At 53.4% G+C, this 22404-nt stretch overlaps 2 protein-coding genes across 3 annotated transcripts; both read left to right on the plus strand.

Annotated features, from left to right (window-relative positions):
* The first annotated feature begins 3082 nt into the window (after positions 1–3082).
* Positions 3083–13748, plus strand: CYTIP (cytohesin 1 interacting protein). The gene is made up of 8 exons (XM_051624201.1): positions 3083–3811; positions 6378–6433; positions 6747–6801; positions 9703–9805; positions 9940–10033; positions 10191–10260; positions 10813–10879; positions 11462–13748. The coding sequence occupies exons 1-8, from the start codon at positions 3692–3694 to the stop codon at positions 11920–11922; spliced, it is 1026 nt and encodes a 341-aa protein (XP_051480161.1). The 5' UTR covers positions 3083–3691; the 3' UTR covers positions 11923–13748.
* A 3032-nt stretch (positions 13749–16780) lies between these two features.
* On the plus strand, positions 16781–20598 carry ERMN (ermin). Of its 2 annotated transcripts, XM_051624184.1 has the most exons (3): positions 16781–17144; positions 17471–17557; positions 20017–20598. In XM_051624184.1, exons 1-3 carry the CDS (start codon positions 16898–16900, stop codon positions 20379–20381), a joined length of 699 nt encoding a protein of 232 aa, XP_051480144.1. In that variant the 5' UTR covers positions 16781–16897; the 3' UTR covers positions 20382–20598. The 2 variants fall into 2 exon arrangements, with proteins under 2 accessions (XP_051480144.1, XP_051480145.1); XM_051624185.1 differs by lacking the exon at positions 17471–17557.
* Positions 20599–22404: the final 1806 nt, after the last annotated feature.

The raw sequence follows: 22404 nt of genomic DNA on the forward strand, positions 1-22404 counted from the left end.
AGGGCTCTCTGCAGAGAGGGGTAAAGGACACTGCCTGGGGCAGGGGGTGCATGGCTGGGGCAGGGGGTGCATGGCTGGGGCAGGGCCCTGGCACTGCCTGGGGCAGGAGGTGCATGGCAGGGGGTGCATGGCTGGGGCAGGGGGTGCATGGCAGGGGGTGCATGGCAGGGGGTGCATGGCTGGGGCAGGGCCCTGGCACTGCCTGGGGCAGGGGGTTCATGGCATTGCCCCGGGGCTGCTGAGGCAGCTCCCACCAAGGTTCTGCTGTTTGCTATGGTGGGAGATTTAATTGGTGTCTCCTCTCAGCTTGTTTGGAGATTAGTCACCGGGTTTCAGAAACGTAAAAGAGAGTTGCCTGAGGAACTGAAATGCACTTTGTTTGTTTTCGAAGGCACTTGGCAGGGTGACTGTGAACAGGAAAAGGGGAAGAGGTTTTGAGTCACTGCGGTCCCGCACTACTTGGTGAGCTTTAGCAAGCAAGCAGATGCCATCCCTGAAATACAGGTTATTTTTCTGAGGAAAGAGAGAGATTTCCCCTGCAGTACTTCTTAAACACTTTTTTTTTTCTTAAACAAGTTTATTTTTCTGAACAGGCACCATGGAGGAAATGAGAGAGATGAACACTGAGCAGGGTCAGTGCAGCCCCTGAACCTGGAGGTAAGATTGACTGGAAACATGAACTTCTGTGGCACTGGTAGAACTTACAGACTACATAGTCTGAGCTTGGGCCAGAGTATGTTATTTACTTAATTGCAAACATCTGCCACATATAAAATGTTTCAGTGGCCATATTTTAAATTGGTTATACTAAATAACATACACTAATGCTAACCCAGCCTCTGGTTGAAGAAAGAAACGATGTTCCTCAAGATCCCCAGGAGGACCCAAGTAGGCAAAGTCCTTTACATAAGCACTCTAACACATGGGAAGGGTCACTCCTGGGGGCGTTACAGGCCCTACATGGCAAAGCATCAGGCCTGCTATGAAATAAGAATAAAACCAAACCCCCCTTTCTGTTCTCTACTATAATTGCCAGTGCTTCTCCATAAGTGGAAAATATTATCTTCCTGCCTGCTGTGTTACCAACACCTCTTGCAAAATATGGGGTTTATCTGGTGTTGATCACACCAGAAGTTTGGTGTTGGGAAGCAGAAGCTGGGTCCGCCAACAGCCTTCTCTTTCTGGGATCACAGAAAAGCCAGGAGAAACCTGCCTACAAAGGTGAGGAAGATCCATGGGCTGCTGAGTCCATCCTGGGGCTGCTCTGGGTGGCAGCAGTTGGTGTCCCCAGCAGTGGTGAGACTGCACCCAGCCAGGGTCCCCCAACAGTGCACAGTAACAGGCTGGATCCATGGGCCAAGGTCAATAGCATGAGGTTCAACAAGACCAAGTGCTGGGTCCTGCACTTTGGTCGCAAGAACCCCAGGCAATGCTCCAGGCTTGGGGATGAGTGGTTGGAAAGCTGCATGATGGAGAAGGACCTGGGGGTGCTGGTTGACAGCCAACTTAACCTGAGCCAGCGTGTGCCCAGGTGTCCAAGAAGGCCACCAGCATGCTGGCCTGTATGAGGAATAGTGTGGCCAGCAGGAATAGAGAGGTGATCCTGCCCTCGAGCACTGGGGTCAGGTCTGGGCCCCTCACTGTAAGAAAGACATGGAGGGGCTGGAGTGTGTCCAGAGAGTGACCAAGGTGGGGAAGGGTCTGGAGGACAAGTCACATGAGGAGCAGCTGAGGGAACTGGATGTGTTTAGTTTGAAGGAGGCTGAGTTGAGACCTCATTGCTCTCTACAACTCCATGAACAGAGGTTGTAAGAGGTGGGAGTTGGGCTCTTCTCTCCAGTGAGTAATGACAGGACAGAGGAAATGGCCTGAAGCTGCACCAGGGGAGGTTTAGACTGGATATTAGAAAGAATTTCTTTTCCCAAAGAGTGGTTGGACAGTGGAACAGGCTGCCCAGGGAGGTGGTGGAGTCACCATCCCTGGAAGTGTTTGAAAGAAATATTGATGTGGTGCTTAGTGACATGATTTAAGCATTGAATGGCTAAGTCAAGTTATGGTTGGGGGATTTAGGTTATGGTTGGACTTGATGATCTTCAAGGTCCTTTCCAACCAGGATGAGTCTGTGATTCTGTGACTGCAGCCAGCCCAATTCTGCAAAAATCCCTTTCTGGTGAAAATGTGTGATTTTGGTTTTCTTTAAAATCTTTTGTCAGATGTGACAACAACGTGTAAAAAATAATTAATTCTCGTTGGATGAGAAAATCATCTCCCATGGGTCATAACTATCTGCCTGCTTTGCAAGGGAAGGCATTTTCCAGGCTTGATACTCTCATCTCTTGTCCAGTCTGGGAACGCTGCTTAATGGCGAGATGAGGCACCACAAGATTACAAGAGTGGGATCTTTACTCAACGACCAGCCCAGGTGCACTGAGATGTGTGTGAAATAATGTTCTGCCGCTTGTCCCTTCGGGCACAGCAGCGTTCCCGGGAGGACAGGGATGGATGGAGGGGCAGGGGAGGAGCAGCCGGTGTCTCTCCCGTCCCGGTGCTGTTCCCGGAGCCGAGCTGGCCGCGGTGCAAGGAGCAGGGTTAGGCAGCTCCTCCCTGGTGCGCTGACACGGAGCAGGGCTGGGTGAGTAGGAGGAGGAAAATAAACGTACTGTGGCAGAAATATGATTACAATCAGCCATGCAAAAATAGCGAACAAAACCCTCCTGTGCTGGGGGAGGTAAAGTTTACTTCTCTTTAAGCTGAGCAGCCCTTCCCACCATGCTCACAGTTTTATGTGCCCCGAGTTTCTGCTGAGATCGTGATGTGGTCTCTGTGCTCTGCAACCCCAAACCAGACTTGTTTCCAGTGTAAGAGGAGAGCAGGCTTCTTTTTTAAAAAAAAAAAAAAAAAATGATACGCACTTAAAAACCTCATCCTGCTGGTTTCACAACCCCCGGTGAAGCTCAGCTGGCTTTCCTGTGGGTGGCTGCAGCCGCAGGTCCCTCCAGCGCCCTGAGTCCAGGCAGGGCTGTCACCCAGGGCCTGTCCCCTGCCCCGCGCTGCCCGCACCTCTGCCCGCACCTCTGGCCCGTCCTGCCCTCCCACTTGCCGGGTCAGCCCTTGCTCCCTGTGCTGAGCTCTCTGCTCAGCCCACGGTCCCAGCTCCTGCTCCCAGCCCACGGCCTCCAGGCCTTGTGTCCCTCCTTGCGGCTGGGAAGCCAGAGCTGACACCCGCAGCCAAGGAAATCGTTCTTTTCCCGTCCTTGCCAAGAGGGGATCTGCGCAGCGCCAGGGATGCTGAGCGAGAGGGACGCTCCGCAGGTTGACTCCAGGCTGGTGCTTTAAGGACAAACTGTTGCCGGGAGGAGAAGCCGTCCGGCGAGGATTGTTGTGCGCAGGAATGCAGAAAGTAAGCAGATTTCTCTAATTGCCAAGCCTAATTCTTAACTCTCCCGTGAGCACGGCACACACCGAGCCCTGCTGCTGTGCCGGGGCTGGATGTAACGCGCACCTCCGCCGCACCCACGTGGCTGCCTTCCGGGACGGCCCCGGGCCGAGCGGCGGGTCCCGGCACCGGGGCGAGCGGCGGGTCCCGGCACCGGAGGGAGCGGCGGGTCCCGGCACCGGGGCGAGCGGCGGGTCCCGGCACCGGGGCGAGCGGCGGGTCCCGGCACCGGAGGGAGCGGCGGGTCCCCGCACCATGGCTCTGCGGCGGCTGCTGGAGCAGGACCACGGCGGGGCCGGGGAGCAGCCGGGGGTCCCGATGGACGGCGCCGGGATCCAGCCCGTGGCAGGGATGCTGTCTCGTGGGCACAGGCAGGTACGGTCACTGCGGGGCTGGGGAGACCCACCCTCTCTTTCCTCGCTCTTGCTGTCCGGGTGTTCTTTTAAACCTGCATTCCTGTCAGGGCAGCCGCCCAGCTGGCCCGTCCTTTGTCCCGCCACGCACCTACCAGGAGTTAATTCCGTGCGGATCGTGGAGTATTTTGTTACAGCTGTTGGGGCTGGCTGGGCTGTGTCTCTTGTCCGGGCTCCCCCCGCAAGAACAGCACAGCACATTGTGCGCGTTTCTGCTGGTTGCCTCTGCATTCTCACAGACGAGCCGATGAGAACTGTCCCTTGCTGCTGCTGCTGCCAATTGCCAAGCTGAGCAATTCCCGCCTTGGTCCATCCGCCCAGGAGGAAGGAGCGTGAACAGAAAAAAAGTTTGAGACCCATAACAATCTGAAAGTATCAGCAGCGCACTGAGGGATCTGTGCACTTAAGGCTTTGCTTTGTGCAGGGACAGACACGCACTTAATCCTTTCCTTTGTCCATGTGTGGGGAGATAAAGGAGGGCCAGTGCAGCCCCACCCTGGGAATGCGATGGAGCAGCCCCTGCGTGGCAGTTGCTGCCGGCACCGGGGCCGAGGGCAGCAGCCGTGCTTGGCCCTGCTGCTGGAGAGGAATTCCTGCATGGCACAAGGTGTGAGGGCAAATTAGGGACTGCATGTCCCCAGCACTGGTGTGTAGCAGGGCCCGGCAGCCAGGATGAGCCTGCCCGGAGCTGTGCCCACCAGCGCTGTTCCCTCCCCGGGAAAGGAATGTTTATAAAGCAGGGTGTTTCTGCAGGTGCCATCCTGTGGCGTCCTTTTTATACTGCTGAAGCCTGAGACGTCTGGCTGTGCTGGCTAAACTCGACAAACATTTTAGTGATAATGTAGTTCCTTATTTGTGGGTGACTTTTATGGGAAGAATCAATGTTTTACAGTGATCCAGGCATTTTCCAGAGGGCTCCTGAGGCTCAGGGCTCACTAGCCTGGCACAGTGACTGTGGCTGCTGGGGACAGTGACCATGCCTGGTGCTGGCATGCCAGCACCAACTCAGGACTGCCTGGCAGGCACCACGAGACACTGCACAGAGAGCTGCCCTGCAGTCACCTTAATGTACGTGTGCTTTCTGCCTGTTCTGATAGCCCTTAAGTTTATAAATGCCCACAGTTTTTTTTAGGGGAAAGGTACAGAAGACAGATGCAGTTTTGGCATAACAGGGACGTGATGTGGGCACCATCTAGAAAATAGTTCCCGCATTAACGGGAATGGTGGCACTCCCTGGTCTCCAAAACCTTGGACCCTCACCTGGTTTAGCATTTTGAAAGGTCCTTGCTGTGGGAGAGGTGTGCTGCAATAACACAGGGCAATCCACAAGGAAGGAATATTCCTTCTCTTATCTGAAAATGCAGAGCTGCCATGGAGCATTGCTTTGTTTTGTTTTATTAGGCAAATTAGGGCAGGAGGGTTGTGGACACTGGGAGGACCAGTGGGAGGTCCATCTCCAATGCTTTGCCAGATGCAGGTTTTTCCCTGAATGGTTGTTTCTCTTATCTTTCTCACTTCTGCTCTCCTCAGACATTACACCTCTAGCAGTATTTGGGAAGTGTTCCCTGCCCTGTTGGAAAATGTTTCTTGGGCTGCAATATGAATTTTTCCACTTGTTCTCAGTTTCTGGAAGCTAATTGTGAAGATGTCAAATTATCACCCCTGCTCAAAAAAAGCACCTTGTGTTGCTTCATTTTATATTGGCTGGTGGTGGCTCAACTCTTGATTTTAACTCATTGCAGTAGAGAGCTAGTGAGAGGCCAGTTTTTCCAAATAAAGCTGGGACAGTAACTCTACACTGTTGTCGCCCAGCAAGGATGCTGAGATGTTTTGTGGAGGTGAACAGCTGAAAAAAATATCATGATGTGCTAAGACTACCCATGTTTTGTTCTGTTTTTTAATTTTGGAAACGCCTTTTTTATTTGGGATTAAATTTTCTGTTTGGAAAAATGAAAGAGCTGAGATATAGCCAGTCTTCCAGGGCTTAATTTCCAGCATAATAAAAATAACCATGAATTCCTTCAACAGCCTCCTCAGGAGGGTTATGCCCTGCCTCACACCAGCTGATACTTCGTCTTGCAGCAATGCCCTTTCGACATCCCCCGTGGTGCTGACATGGGGTCTGTCACTGAGCTGAATTCCTCTCAAACTCACTTGGAGAGGAACTGTAGGGTGGAGGAGGAAGACTCCTTTGGCAGGAGGGAGGCCCTTTCCAGGCTGTGCAGGGAACAGTCTGTGTGCCCGGGGGCTGTTGCTCTTGGCCTGTGCCCAGCTGAGGTCACCATCAGGGTGTAACAGGTGGCTTTGAATGTGATGATGAGTTGTTTGGCACCACGGACCCAACAGCATTTCCTTGTTTTCTGAAAGTTTAAGTTCTTACTTGGCTGATGGAGGGGCTATGGTGGTGCAAGCCCAGGGTGGGATGCCACCAGCTGCTTTAGTTTTTCTCTAAAACTGCTGATTTTAACCATGGAACTCAAAGAACCGTGAACCTCCTGACCCTTTGCTTCTCCAAATTCTGGTTGCAGCTTGCCTTCTCCAGCTCCAGCTCCGGCTCCTTTGGCAGCTCTTCCAGACCTCACAGGTAGGAAGATATTAATCTCTAATCACCGTTCTTTACTTATTCTGCATAAAACCTGTCTCCTGGGAATCTTCCCGTGGAGCAGCCCTTGGGGGTAAGATGGGAGGCCGAGCGTGGCCCCCAGCCACACTGGGAGGGGCGGGCAAAATTGTGACATTGAGCTTGAGGGTGGACAGAGCAAGCAGCAGCAGTGCCAAGGGGAGGCTGAGACCCTGCTAGTGCAGGAGGGGTGAGTACAGGAGCACGACTGGTTTGGTTAGACACAGAGGGTGCACAGCACCCCAGCACTCACATGGAGCTCTGTGTGTTCTTGCAGACGTTTGGTGGCTATTTTGAAAGAAGATAAAGAGACCTTTGGGTTTGAAATCCAGGTAAGACTTAAATGGCGAGTTGATTCATTTAAAAATAAAATATGATGCAATCTCTTAAGAGTCACATCCTCAAAATTAGGTTAAGGCAGCATGGGGCAGAGAAAGAGATCTGTCAGCTGCTCGTGAAATTTGGAGACCTCACAATAATGATATGGAAATAGGATGTGCTTCCAAGGGTTTTCTCACAGTGAAGGTCATGGATGAGAATTTCTGGCCTTCTCACAAGTCAGAGTGTTGAATGTAGGAGAAATCTCATCCAAACCCAGACGTGCCTCCTTACCTCCACAAGTGAATATTTTTTTTGAGAATTGTATATGAGAATTTTTTTGTATAAAAGGAGACAACCCCTTTCTCTCCAAAAACTACCTTATGCCAGCATGTTCCTACCTCTAACACAGAGACAGATGTATTTCTGAGGTAGATGTGCAGTGTTGGTGTGGCTTTTAATAAATGACTGCTAAGCATGACTGTTTGGAGTCTAAATTACAGAGGGAGAAATTCTGTTAGATGTAGAAGCCAGTAAATCATTGAACAGGAAAATCAGAATCTTGCCAGGGGTGCAGTCCTGCTGATGGGAGATGTTTGCTCTGTGGATTTTTGTGAGAAAGGTAACTCTTGGGTCAGTATCCTGCTAAGATCCTGGTTATAAATACTGAATAGTCCCAGGAAAAGGTGGCTGTGGTGTGGGGCTGGGGGCTGGGGCAAGGCTGTGGAGCTCAGCCCCAAGAGCCAGTGTGGGCAGCCTCCAGACCCCTGGGTCACCCCTTTGCTGTGGCACAGGGCATCTTCCAGCACTTCCATCTCCCCCTGCACCACGGGAAAACGGCACTGTCAGTGAAATTAGCATAATTGGGAAAGCTCAACTTCAGGTTTGGCTCAGTGACTAATGAGCGGGGATGCGTTCAGCTGGTGAACAGTGCAGAGCTTTCAGGAGGGAGGATAATTGAGTCAATTACTGGGCTTTTATATAAATTGTCAGGACAGATTTTCATTCTGTGACATTCTCATTAAAAATAATTGTTCTTGGCATATTTTCTTTCTGAAGATACACTGAGCTTCAGCACTTAACTAGAACGTCCAGGCTATGGAAGGGCACCATCACTCTGAGACTGAGGTTTTAGTGGTTGGACTTGATGATCTTGAAGGTCTTTTCCAAGCAGAATGATAGTGATACTGTGATAAGTCACTACTTAGAAGCTATGATTTCATCCCTACAAGTGGAATTTAGGCAAACTAGAGCAAATTATGTGAAACTCGAGGTCTACCATCTGCAGGGAGCTCATGGGAACTGCAGGGATGGCTGAACTCCAGAGTTTCTTGCATGTTACTGCTTCTTTTCCTACTTCCCACTGGCAGACCAGAGGCTGGGGGTGACGTGGACACCATGCAGGTCTCAACATGGCTAGATGTTTGCAGAGCAGGCTCACTGGTAGCACATCTCACCCCTAAAAATTAGGTGACCCCTCAAAACTATGGCTCAGCCATCTCTGCAGTCCGTGAGAAGGTGCCTAAGAGGCAAGTCCATCCTCTGGTTAGAGTGCTTCTCATGAGCCAGTGTGTGCCCAGGTGGCCAAGAAGGCCACCAGCATCCTGGCCTGCATCAGGAATAGCGTGGCCAGCAGGAAAAGAGAGGTGATCCTGCCCCTGTCCTGGGCACTGGTGAGTGTGTCCAGAGAGTGATCAAGGTGGGGAAGGGTCTAGAGGACAAGTCCTATGAGGAGCAGCTGAGGGAGCTGGCAGTGTTTAGTCTGAAGGAGGCTGAGACCTCATTGCTCTCTGCAGCTCCCTGAAAGGAGGTTGTAGGAGGTGGGAGTTGGGCCCTTCTCTCCAGTGAATAATGACAGGACAGAGAAAATGGCCTGAAGCTGCACCACAGAAGGTTAGACTGGATATTAGAAAGAATTTCTTTTCCCAAAGAGTGGTTGGACAGTGGAACAGGCTGCCCAGGGAGGTGTTGGAGTCACCATTCCTGGAAATTTAAAAGAAATGTAGATGTGGTGCTTAGTGACACATTTTAGGCACTGAACAGGTAAATCAGGTTATGGTTGGGGGGTTTAAGTTGTGGTTGGACTTGATGATCTTCAAGGTCCCTTCTAACCAGGATGATTCTATGATTCTATGATTCTTGGGGCCATCAGTCCCACCATGGAGATGTCCATCTCTCCCGGTGGCTCTGGTGGGATGTTGAGACATCTCTGTCCATATGGCTCCAGCTAGCTGTGATAAACCCCATCCTGCTTGTGCAGCTGGTATTGCTCAAGCTGGCCCAATCTTTCAGGAAGGTGAGGCCTTCCACCCTGACAAAGGTTGAAAAAAAGGCAAGTGTGACAGACAATGACAGGTCCTGACATTTCACTTGCTGCGCTTACTTTAGCCAAAAGTTTTACTGTTGTTCTGCTGCTGGCTGAAATCATGGCGTTGGTGTCACTGGGCCAGACAAACTCTTACTTCACCCCATCCTCATCCCTATGTGTTCCTCCTGACTGAGAAACTTGGGGACCTGAAGTGACTTCTGGTATCTGGGTTAGGTGTGGCTGTCGCAGGTTTTCAGGAAGTTTAGTTTCAGTCTTAAACCTGGGTAGGAAGATGTGGCTAACTACTGGTGTTTGCATGTACCCAAGAAGACATTTCCTGTCATCACAAGATCTGGTCAGGAGGCACCACCTAGTTTTGCACTTCTCTAAACCCACGTCAGCACTGCTAACCACACGAGGGGTTTATACTTAGAATTACTTATTGTACATTTTAATGTGCAAGTCAAGAACAAAGTCCTGGCTTGTATGGTAGTGTGCTCTGCTCATCCCAGCCTTCTCTTTTTAAAAAACGTGTAAAAAGACTATTAGTTTTTAAATTGTTTTCATGGCTTTAATGCTGCTAACACTGTCCCTTTGGTACTGACAGACTATTAGATTTCCACACGAAAATGACTGCTCCCTGGAGGTATGCACTTGTGTCTGCAAAGTTCAGGAAGAAAGCCCTGCCCACCTTTCTGGCCTTCAAATGGGTAACTGCTCCTGGTTTTTCCTTGCTGGGGGTGGCCTTCTTTTGCTTTTCTCTGGATGAGTTTTTACTGTAGGTGACATGGGAGGGGTGTGTGTGCTGCAGGTGCTCAGCCCCCTCCTCCTGTGTCTCCAACAGGCGATATCCTCGCCAGCATCAATGGCGTGAACACCGATGGCTTCAGTCACAAGCAAATTGTGGACTTGATAAAGTCTTCAGGGAACTATTTAAGGTAGGCATCCCTGCCCCAGTTGGTTTTTGGCTGAACAGTGTCTCCCACTGAAGGCCAGGGAAGCTCTTGTGCTGCCACTGGGGGTGGCTGTGGCCCCCAGGCAGGCAGTGCTGGGCACCTTGTCTGCTTGGGTGCTGACATGTCCTGCTCTCCACAGGTTAGAGACCATCAACGGGGCCACGTTTCTGAGGAAAATGGAGCTGGAAACCAAGCTGCAGCTACTGAAGGTAAATGCCTAGTTCCTTAATCCTTTGTTGAATGCAGAGGGATGTTGTGGAACGGTTGAAAACAGGGCAGGGGGATGTCAGGGGGGAGCAGGCACTGCAAGGACCAGGGTTCTACATGGCTGGGTGACCTCCGTGAGGGGCTTTTCCTTAAGGCAACTCCATGCCAAAACCCTGCACGGCAGCCTGGGACTTTAAAAAGTGCGTTTAAATCAATCCGGCTGGAATAACCCTCCCTGCGGGCTGTCTGTTTCTCTCTGAAGGAGGTAAAACCGGGTGGGCGGATGGTGGGGGGCTCTGGGGGGGCGGGAGCAGCCGGGGGGGGCAGCGCTGGTGCTCCCTGCGGGGCTGGAACCGGCCCCGGCCCCGGGCGGGCTCCGGCGGGTCGGGGGTTGCGGGAGCGGGGTCGGGGCTGTGCCCGGGGATCGGGGGAGCCGGGCGGTGTTTGGGGGTGCTCAGACCTTTGCTCAAGGCCGGGCAGATTGTCTCGGCCCCCCGAGCGGGCCGTGCGAGTGTCTCTGGAGCGGGGGGTGACGGCTGCGCTCTCTGCCCCAGCACAGGCTGCAGCTGCGGCGGGGGGAGCTGCGCTCGCTGCTGCTGCGGGAGCAGCGCCTGCTGCACGGTACGTCCCGGCACTGCCGCCCTCCCTCCCAGCACCGAGGCATCCTTCCCTCTGGCTTTCCTGTGCTTTCTTTCCTCCCCCCGCCCCGTGTTAATGCAGGCGTGGGGCTGGCCCTGGGAAACCTCCCCCTTCTCCCTCCCCCCAACCCCGGGACTAAGGAATTTGGGAAGCTGCTTGACTAACACAGCCCAAAGGCTTCTTTGTTGTTTGTGGGTTTTTTGTTTGTTTGTTTGGGGTTTGTTTTGTTTTGTTTTTGTTTTTATTCTTTTTTGCATGAGTTCTAGGGAAGGAGTTGATGTGGGCTGCAAAGTTTGTTTCCATTCTTGTTTTGGGCTTATCAGGGAAGAGGGTTGTTCGGTTGGGTTCTTACGGGTTGCGCCCAGGGAGCAGCTTTGATTCTGCGTGTGGGGGAGGCAGGGGTGGAGAGCACACAGCAGGGAAGTGGGGAAGGGATAACAGGGGAAGGGGCTGCTCCGGCGGAGGGATGCTGAGCGTGGCCCTCCCCTGTGCCACCGCAGCACAGACATCCCACCCGCCGGCCCCGAGCCGCGATTAACGCTCCTTTTTGTCTTCTGCATCCAGGGGAGGTTGAGGACGCGGCTGTGCTGGGCGCTCTGGAGCTGGAGGAGCCCGGCTTGCCGGGGGGCTGCAGCCCGCCGGGACCCCTCCGGGTGCAGCCCCGCATCTCCAGCGGGAGCAGCTCCCGCAGCCGGTTCAGCTCCATGACGCTGGGCAGCGAGGACAGCTTCTACCAGAGCGGAGCCTTCGAGGACTGGTCTGCGGAGAGCCTGAGCCGCCAGTCCAGCCTGGGGGACGACTGCGTGTTCCCCGGGGAGGGGGACGGCGCTGCCGGACGCTCCTCCCTGCGCAGGAACCGCAGCTTCAGCAGCGGGTCCGCGTCCCCGCTCTGGGAGGGCAGCGGCTGCGCCAGTAGCTTTGGGACCCTCCCGCGGAAGAGCAGGAGATCCAGTGTGCGAAAGCATCTGTCGAAATTCATCCCAGGCCTTCACCGGGCGGTGGAAGAGGAGGGAAGTCGGGTGTGACCTTGCACGTGTCGTCCCTGCGGGTGGGACCCGCTGTGTGGGCTGGGAGTGAGGGCAGCAGCTCTTCCCTCAGCACGGGGTGAGTGAAACCTGGTGGCACGGCCTTCTTCCTCTCCTCACACCACCTGACAGCGGGACTGATGGTATTTGAAATACTCCGGGTTTTTAAATGATTTTAATTTTCAGTCGGAGCAGAGCGTGGGCCGCCCCGTTAGCGTGAAAAGTGACTGACTGCAACGTGGAGGATGTTTGCAGAGCTCCCTCAGCATTCTCTAGTGATGATAACAGCTCTTAATTCAATGCAAATGGACTTTTTAGCTATTTATTTCCTGTTACCGAAGTCACAATCTTCCAAAGGTCTGTAACAGAGGCAGTGCTTCCACTGAAAGCAGTGACAGCCCTGCCAGAAAGAGGAAGGAGCCCAGAGCTTTCAACAGAGAGGCTCCCCGGGCAGGAGGTTCTGAAGTGAAAGGCAGGGTTTGCCCACACTCTGCAGTGCATGGTTGAGGTGGAGCTTCCCACAGCCTCACACCTGCCTGGTCACTGGGACACGTGCTGGCCAGTCCCCTATGGGGCTGCCTAGGCAAAGACATTGCCTGGAGATGCTGCTCCAGCCCTCAGCCCCCAGGCCCCTCTGCTGTTCCACTGCAGGGGAAGCTGGTGCCCCTAGGGTCACTGCAGGACCTGGTGGCAGGTGGCATCCAGGGGACCCCGTCAGAGGGCTGTGCCAGAGACCCAGCCCCTCTGCAGCCCTGGGGTGGCAGGAGATGCAGCCCCTGGGCAGGAGGGTCGTTGGCTCTTCACAGTTCTCCAGGCAGTAAGACTGATTTGGTAGCTTATGTGAGTGATTTAATACATAGGGGCCTAAATGTGCAGAAAAAGAAGAATTTTATTCCCCTCTCAGGCAGCACAGAATGAGGCTGTTCCTTCAGCCCAAGCGACCTGATTGTGTTTTTCAAAGACAATTGGAAGAATTTAAAACATAACGTCAATGCCTTGTGTGACTCAGTGCCTGCGTGTGTTTACTGCTCAGGTTCTGCTGCTGCAGGGCTTCCTGTTCTTGTCAGCAACCTCAGGCTTAGCCCAGTAGCTTCCCTCAGAGATGAACCCCAAATAAAAACAACCTGTTCCCAATGCTTCTCTAATCAATGAATGTTGCTAAGCCAGCAGAATCTGTATGGGTGTCTGTCATTTGTCTTAAAAGGATTAACTAGGTGCTAGTACAGCAAGTCTGCGGGAGAGCTGGGGGTGGTCAGGAGAGCAGCTTGGCATGGTTTTAGATACGGGAATGATGTTCTGTCTGTGCTGCTGAGGTGAACACCTGATTACTTTTGTTCGGGCAAGCTGGAGTTAAAGGCAGTTACATGGGTGTCCAAAAGCAACTGTGGGCACAGAAGCGCTGGTGAAGGTTGTCTTAGTGTCTCTGAGAGAACCAAGACCTCCACCACTCAGAAAGGGACTTTAAACTCAGTCACATTTTGCAATTGGGACAGTGGCAGAGCTGGGGCTGGGCAGGGTGCCTTGGTCTTTTGTTTTATGAAGAGGAAAAAGGTATTTTAAATACTGTATGAACTTTACTTCCTAGGACTGTGTTGCTGGTGGAAATGGGTGCAGCTTTATGGTCCAAAGCAGTGATTCCTTTTGGTATGGGAAGTCAATTTGACGTACCCTGGGAGATAGGTGCTTGCTTTTAAGTTTGGAGAGCCTGAACAAGCTTAAGAAAGGCCTCAAGAAAGCCCAGACAAGTGATGATCTCCCAGGCTGGGGCTGCACAAGCTGACAGCCCCTCAGGCTCAGGGCGGTGTCGGAAACAGGATGTGGTGACAGGAGATGCAGCCGGCCGGTGGGCCCCGGCCTCCCAGGGAGGGAGGAGCTCAGGGCACACCAAGGAGTTCCGAGAGCAAAGCCCGCAAGAAGAGTCTTCTAAAAGGGCATTTCTGCTCGCAGAGAGCAATCTGGAACCCTCCCTGCTTTGCCTCGTGGGAGGAGGGTGGGAGTGTGGGAGCTGCTGTGGGTCACAGGGCTGGGGCTCCAAGATGCTTGGGACCTTCATTGAAGTTTGCTTGATGTCCTAACAACCCTGGGGTTACCTTTTCTCTTCTTATCCCCCTTGGATAAAGGGGATGAGGCAAGTTTACAGCGGGAAGAGGTGTGGCTGCTTTTAAGAATACAATTCCTTTCCCAATTTAAAACTTCAATTAATTTGCTGAATGTTACTGTGCATGACATTTTAAGGGCTCTTAACCAGGTCCTGGCCAGTGCCAGCCACCCCCTCCCTGACCTCAAGATCCTGCCCCAAAGAGGGGCATGAGAGTCAAGGCACTCAGCCCTTGGGTTAGCAGTGAAGAGGCAGAAAACCTCCTTGAGGAGAGGTTGTCTCTGCAGCCCAGGTTTGTCACACTGGCTCACTGCTCTCTCTCCAGCCTTGCCCAGTTTTCATGACCTTGGCAGTCTCTCAGGGTTTGGCTTTTTGCTGGGCTCTCTCAGCCTGTGGTTTGTTTTGTTTTCCGCCACAAAACTGTGAAACGGGCTGTGGCTTCTGCTGGGAACATTTCAAATCCAGTGGAAAATCCTTCTGTCTCCAAGCCTGTACTGCCCTGCAAACCCTCCCCTCACAGACCAATGGTCCAGCCCTGGAAGCTGCCACCAGGATGAGGATCTCCTGCATTTCTGACCCGTGTCCCTGCGTGTGCCAGGTTTTGCTCTGCTTCACTGGTGCTCAGAGCGGGTGACAGCCCTTCAGCCACTGCTTTCCTGCATGCTCCTCAGGGCTGGCTCCTTCTCAGCAGGAAAGCAGCAGCTGCCTATTTTTAACACTGTTCAAACTGGGATGATTCCACGTGCCCATGGTTTGTCACTAGCGGGTAGAGTTTGTAACTGCATCCCTCTGGCATGTATCCCTGGTTTTGCAGCCCCCTGCAACCAAACGCCCTGCCACGTCCACCCCTCCCTGTTTCTGGAATGGCTTTGAATTGCTGTGGCTCTAACGATGGACCTCACCAACTTTCAAATCCCTATTGTGCCCCAGTGTCTCTGAAATTCCAGGAGCTCTTTCCGAAGGACAGCTCGAACAGGGACTTCCTGTGTTCAAGGTCACGGAGAAAAGGGTTTGTGACAGACTTGGCGCACGAGGTGCTCGCTTGGGAAAACGTGAGTTGTTGAGAATTGGTCATCTATCCAATAGATGGCACCAGGAAATGCCTAAAATGGTTTCAATATATTTTTGGAAGGGAGGAGTCAGGCAGGTTCCTGGGAAGATGGGGACAGGGCCTGTCCCCATTCCGGTGGGAGTGGACATGGCTGTGGGCCCAGCAGGACTCCCTGCTGCCCAGCCTGCTGCCCTGCTCTGGGCTCAGTTCTGGGGTGAAGCCTGGTTGGTGTTTGCTCCGTGCTCCAGCCCTGGTGCTTTTCACACCGAGGGGAACCCTGGGGACAGGAGCTGCCAGATGGGAAATCACCTGAGCGGGCTCTTTGGATTATCTTGGGGGTAGGGAAACGGCTTCATAAGAACAGAGAGTGACCTGCCCCTCTGCAGCCATCAGCCCGGGCTGGGTACCAGCCTCTCCTGAGGGCACCTTGTTGTCAGCTCACCTTCAAACCACATAATCTGTCTTTGACATTTTTTTCCTAGCAAAAGGCTGATTTTATAAAGCAGTTACACCAAACTAATTTTAGTAACAATTATGAAAAATTGTTGGTTTAAAGATGCAAATTCATGGATGAATAAAACCAGTGGGAAGGTCTTGGGTCCGTTTCTAATCAAGGTCTGAACTCGACAAGAGGATTTTCAAATCCATAATCCCAAATATATAAAAAATGTTGTATTGTTTGAACACAAAAAGTCATTCACAGCAGGAGATTACACTGTTACATAAACCTGGCCTTGGGCACCGGGGTTGAGATGAGTTCAGCTGTGCTCAGAAAATGCTGGGGGGCTGGTTGGGTGATCCTTCTGCTTCCCTCTGCAGAACATTCTCCTCTTGCTCCTGGGTCTGACTGGTAATTACTGGTGGAAGTACTAATCTCTTTAAAGAGAGATTCTACTGCAGCTTTTGCAGAAGGGGGCTGTGTGGTGGAGGATGCACTGGGATGTCTCACAGGGGCCCAGCAGGCAGCAAGCACCCCATCACCTGGCTGGCTCAGCCTGGGGAACCTGCCACCTCCATCACATCTGGGTGAATGTGGCTTGTGCCTTAGGCTTTCATCTTCCAGCTCTGCTCCCTGAGGGCCAAGCCCTTCAGGTGCCTTTCACTGAGCAAACTGCTCTTGGTTAACCTGGTTGGATCTCCAGAGGTCCCTTCCAGCCCCCACCGTGTGGGGATGCCGGGATGCTGGAATGCAGGGATGCCGGGATGCTGCAGGTGCAGCGCTTGGCTCTGGCAGGACGTGTCCCCTGCGTGGCACAGAGCGTGACCTGGCACCGTGTGTGGGACGTGGGCCTGCCCAACCAGCCCCTTGCTTCCCTGGCAAGTGCAAAACGCGTCCCTCACCCAGCACGGGGAGGTTCACGGCACACGCATCCCTGGGGAATGCTAAGCGGGTTAGGTGGCAGCAGTGCTGGGACAGGGGGTCACCCTCCAGGGATTAGGGGCAGGAACAATCGGTGTCCCTGTGACCGGGCGGGGACACAAAGAGCCGTTGTGCCCAGAGGACAAAATCGCTGTTTGTTACCGCGGGGCTGACATGCTGAAAGACCCGCTCTCCACGCCAGCACAAAAGCTGCCTTGCTTCGGATTGTTTGTTTATGTAAATTGAAATGGTGCGTTTAATTATGCAACGGGCCGAGCCTCAGCAGCAGGGGAGGTGCTGATTGGGTCGCCCTGTGGCCAGAGCCCTCGGGCAAGCCCTCGGCACAGCCGATGGTGCCGCCAGGGACCCGCTGCGCTGCAGGGGAGACGCGCCCCGGCCGTGTGAGCAGGGGAGCAGGAGCGCGGGGTGCAGGAGCGGGGCCCCGCCGCTGGGCACGGCACGAAGCATGGCAGAAGAAGTCCCAGCGGCGTCCGCCATGCCCGAGTGCAACGGGAGCGCGGCCCTGGAGAAGGGCCCGTGCCAGGCCGTCGGTGTCATCGATGGAATTGCAGACTCTGTGGGGACGGGTCCTTGTGGGAATGCAGAAACCGGCCCCGATCGTCTCCTCGGGAAAGGAAACCAGGAGGAAAACAGGGATTCGTTGGCAGAGGACGTAACACGGGGGGATCTGGATGGAAGGGAGCAATGTGAAGGTAACGTACCTGCCGGCCTTTCTTTAAGCCTTTGGAAAGCAAAGCTCTGTTTGGTGGGTGGCCTGATGAATACTGGGGTGTACTGAGCGAGTTAGTCAACAGTCCCAGCCTCTGGCTTCTGTAGCAATGGCTCAGAGTAATTCAGAGTTTAGAGACAAATTTGAAGTAGCAGTTGCAGAGGGTGCGATGAAAAGTATCTTGACAAAAGGAACAAGCAATTTTTTTATCTGCTCTGAAAAACTGCTGCCCATCTGCAACCATTAGAACCTAATTACTGTCACTAACGGCTCCATCCCTCCATTCCTTGTGCTTTGTGTTTCCTAAAGAAAAGCAAGAGGAAAGCGATGGGATGCTCCAGCAGGGATCAGCTGATACCCAGGACACAGGGACCAGCAGCCAGGAATCAGAGGGAGGTAATGGAAAATGCCGTGTGTCCTGAGGGTTCCTGAGGCATAGCCATGAGAAGCCTTCACAGACTGGCACACAGAGGGGGTTCTTACTTGTTTTTAATTCGGTCAGACCCTTATACTGTGGGGAGCAGTGGCTCATTTCTCAGCAGTAGAGTTGCTGCCCTTTAGGAAGCACGGTTGGTACTTATCCAGAGGTTTGTGTGTACCTCCATCACCAGGGTGTTGAAGCACCATGGGGTCTTTGACTGGGAGATGCTTTATCTTCAGCTCTGTGCTGGGAGCTCAGAGGATGAGCTCTGCACATCAAAAATGTGCAGCCCCAAAACCCAAGCTCTTTTCCTGCCTGATTTCACCAAGTGTCAAAACACTCCAGATGCCCAAGTACCTGGCAGGAAATTCTCTGCTCTCTTAGCTGTCTGCTCCAGGGTGTGTCCCCTCGTTCCTAGGTGAAGGTGGCAAACCCCAGCTGGAGCCCAGGCTGGAGCTGGCCCTGCTGCTGTGGGGAGCAGGGCTGCTGGGGTGGGTTGGCTGCCCAGCCCTGGCAGCAAGAAAACATGTAGGGACTACATGTACCCACAGATGAACATGTTTAGTTGTGCCATGCAAAATGCAGCCCCTCCTCCTCAAAGGAGTAGTTTTTTTTATTGTGTCTTTAAAGGAGGAAAGCTACATTCCTCTGTGGGTGGGCTTTTAGCATTGCTGCCCTTCCGTGCCTCCCACCCATGGCATCTTGCCTGGCTGGTTGGTTTTGGCAGCTTGGGATGAGGAGTGTCTGGGCCATGGGCTAATGATGTTTCCCCCCCACTAGCCCAGACCATGGTGGGGCCACTCCCCAGCAGGACCCTCCTGCCAGTTGCACACCAGCTGGCTGCAGGAGGTTGCCTGGTTGTTCTGTGTGTCAGCTGCCACATAAATATGAAACCCTGCTCAGAGAAGAGCAGATTATGAAACCCCTCCTTGGAGAAGAGCAGATTAACAACCCACAGTAGCTGTTGTGGCACTGGCAAGGCTGGTGTCGATGAATGGAGCTCTGAAAGATGTATGGGCCATGCCTTGTAAACAGAAACTTTAATTACAAAAAGGAAAAAATAGATGAACCTTTGCCAGGGGCAAAATAATATTTCATAGCAGGTGCAGAGGCTGTGAGGAGGTGAATCATGCTGGAGGCTTTCCCACTTAGAGCTGACATCCATATTCCAGCTGTGTTGCTTTATGAGTGCACAATGAAACCTATTAAATGATCTTGCACAAGCCCCCCTGTGCTTGCCCCCCCCCAAGCTACAAGCACTTTATCTCTAAATTGCAGGCAGCTTTTTAGTACCTAACCAATTTAGTCTAATTAATACTCAGGACCCCACAGGCAAAATGTTGAATAGGCCATTTGTTGGGCACCGAGGCGTCAGTGAAGGCAGCAGGACAGGGAGCAGATGGCCATCTCAGCCTGGTTGGCCACTTCTGATGGAGGGACACATCCCAGGAGCCCTGTGCCAGGTCCTGCTGCACCAGAGCCCCAAGGAGCTGGGACCCTCCAGTCCCGTGGTGGGGTCAGCAGCTCCAAATGGGGAGTCTGGGTAACTGAGCCCAGCGCTGCCCACGGAGACAGCCTGGGAGCTTTGGGAAAGCTACTGGGAAAGGCACCGTGCAGGGCCCTGCAGTGGGATGTTGGCCAGTGGGGAGGACGGGAGCAGAGCTGTGGGTGCAGGGCACAGTGCCTCTGCTCTGGGGCAGGGGTGCTAGGCTGCCCCCCCTCCTCGGGCTAACCCCTCTCCTGGGACAGGAGGGCCATGGGAGGGCTCATGGAAGAGGGGGTACAAAAGAGACTGGTGGTGAAAAAATTCAGGGCAGGTGAATCCCAGACTCCTGGACTGGTTTGGGTTGGAAGGGACCTTAAAGACCATCCAGTCCCACCCCCCCCTGCCATGGGCAGGGACACCTCCCACCAGCCCAGGCTGCTCCAAGCCCCATCCAACCTGCCCTTCAACACTGCCAGGGATGGGGCAGCCACAGCTTCCCTGGGCAACCTGGGCCAGGGTCTCACCACCCTCATAGTGAAGAATTTCCTCCTAATGTCTAATATAAATCTCCTCTTTTCCAGTTGGAAACTCTGTGTGTGTGTGTGTGTGTGTGTGTGTGTGTGTGTGTGTGTGTGTGTGTGTCCGTGTCCGTGTCCGTGTCCTTGTCCTATCTCTCCATGCCCTTGCAAAAAGCCCTTCCCCAGCTTTCCCATACCACCTTCAGGTGGGTGACCCTTGGAGTGAGTTTGGGACTGTCTGGAGCCTTTCCAAAGCATTGGGGAGCAGGGGTGGTGCCAGGGCTCAGCCTGGAGCTGGGGGACACTCCTGATGCTCTGGAGGAAGGGTGCTGGGGACAGGAGCTGGCAGCCACCTGCCCGGGTGCCACATCAAGGGCAGGCAGGGCAGGGGCTGTGCCCGTCCTCCCCACGTCTCTCTGTGTTGCTGCAGGGCTGGGCAGGGCTGCGGGCAGCGGGCAGACAGAGCCAGGGGCGGCCCAGGAGGAGGTGGAGGAGGAAGAAGAGGAGGAGGAGGACACCGAAGAGGATGAAGTCCGGGTGATCGACATGAAGAAGGAGAACGGTGAGGCGTCCCCGCCGAAGCAGCAAGACAGCAGCAAGGATGTTGCATCTGCCCCCACCAGCCCTGGCTGCAACGCCCAGGCTGAGAAACCTGGGGAGCAGCCCAGCCTGGGGAAGAAAAATGACATCTCCAGACACAGCTACTCCCGGTACAACACAATCTCCTACCGGAGGATCAGGAAAGGAAACACCAAACAGCGAATCGATGAGTTTGAATCCATGATGCACTTGTGAACTGAGGGGGAGAATTGCTTAACCAGCTGAGCGGTTGCTCTGGATTTGTTTTTTCCTTTTTGTCCCCCCACAGCATGTCTCTGCACACAACGAGGTCACTGCTGTTTTCCCCTTTTTATATATGATAATCCCCTGTGAAAATTTAACATCTTTGCTTTGACAGCGGGCAGAGGCACCCATAGAGCAGGAAAATAAATCATCAGTTTGCTAAGTGTAATGCCACTTGGTTTAAAGTTTATCCTTGTATTTTCTACCCAACTTTTGTGACCGTATCCAAACAAAGGGCTGTCTTGAAGTGGCTGGGGCTCCTCTGGCTGCTGGCACACAGGTGCCCCATGCCAGCAGCTGTGCTGGTGATGAGTTGGCAGTGCAGCCTCTCCAGGGGCACCGGCCAGGGCAGTGTGAGTAGTGAGGGCTGTTTGTAGCCACACTGTCCTGGGGTGTGTCCTGGGGTGTGTCAGGCCCTGCTGGGGTCTGGCAGACACCAGCAGCCGCCTCCTGCTCCGGAGGGCTGGTGGCATTTGAGGGCAGATGTGCAGGGACCAGCCCTGCCAGCTGCACGGGGCAGGTGCCTGTGCCCGGGGCCTGGGCAGGCTCCACCTGGCAAACCCTGACACGGCCTGAAACCTGCAATTCCCAGGTGCCACCAGCTCAGACTCTCTCGCATGACTTCTCGATTCTCACGCTAACTTTAGATGCCAAATTTTAAAGATATTTTCAATTTTTTTTCCAAGCAGGTCAGTTCTGTGCATGCTTTGGTTTTGTGTCAGCTAGACACAACCCTTCTCCACTTTCAAAAGCCTTTGGGTAACTACAGTATTGTTGTTGCAGTCTTTTTTTTTTTTTTTTAACTCTTTTACAGAAAGATTTGTCTTGAGTTGCGACTAAGCTTTGCAAATGTCATCCCAGAAAGCATCTGGGAAAGCTGAGAGCAGCTGACAAAGGGAGAGGAGGTAAGAACAAAGTCAGACTCCAACTCCAGCTGCCGTGGCCTCCTTCAGCCACAAGCACTTTTTTTTTAAGGATTAGTTTTACATCTCCAGCAGCACTGAATATTGTTTGGACTCTTCTTGTTCTACGTCAAGGCAATTATTTATTGGCAATGTGAAAAGAAATAAATGGCAGTTCTGTATTGTACAAACCAGACACTGCCCTCATTGTGCCATTCAGACTTGTTTGTTCGCTCTCTGGCTTGTGGAAGTTCAGAGGTTTGCTTGTATGAACTTATACTGTGGGTTTGTTTGCCTGCTGCCAGCTGCCCCCTGTCACTCCCCTGGCAGTGGGTCGTGTAAGGGTGACACATGCTCTTAAAGACGTGGCCAAGGGCTGGGCTGTTGGGGCCTGGGTGGCAAAGTGTTGCTCCCAGCCTGAGCTTCAAGCACCTGCACCACTGAGGTGGGGCTGGCCCAGCCTGGGCTGCCTCCAGCAGAGGCAGATTGTTTTTCTGTCATACGTCTGTTTTCAACGTTTGGTTCATACCCCGGGTGGCAGCTAGAACACAGTGAAGTGCAGGGGTGAGGTGCTTGGTGTGCTGACTGTGGGCTTGGGTTCCAGCTGAGCGTGGAGTCTCACCCAGACCTTCAATAAGCTGGGACTAGTTTGTTACCTTCCTTGGCCACCAAAGTCTGGTCAGCCGAGAACAGCAACCCTCTCTGGCTTTCCTTGGTAGCTGGAAAAATTAAACTTAGAGGTTTGGGTTCCTCTAGGGGCCACCACCTCTTGCCTAACCCTCAGAGTTGGTGAGGTATGGAAATCCAGGGGTGTACAGGCAATAGATGGGCAGAAACTGTGGCTTCTGCTGATCCTCAGGGCGCTGCCTGGGAGGAGTGAGACACATCCTGGCAGGGAGGGGACAATTCCTGCCCCCAGTGCCTGCTGGAAAACGTGCTCTGGTTTCTGCTAGACTGGTACAATCTGGACATGTCTCCACATTGTGTCACAGCAGGGCCACAGCTCCCTGCCAGCAGCCCCCAGGGCACGCTCGGGTCTGAGCAAAAGACACAGAGAGGGAAGTGAGCATTTC

Source organism: Apus apus, chromosome 6, assembly GCF_020740795.1.
Source record: "Apus apus isolate bApuApu2 chromosome 6, bApuApu2.pri.cur, whole genome shotgun sequence".
Taxonomy (NCBI): domain Eukaryota; kingdom Metazoa; phylum Chordata; class Aves; order Apodiformes; family Apodidae; genus Apus; species Apus apus.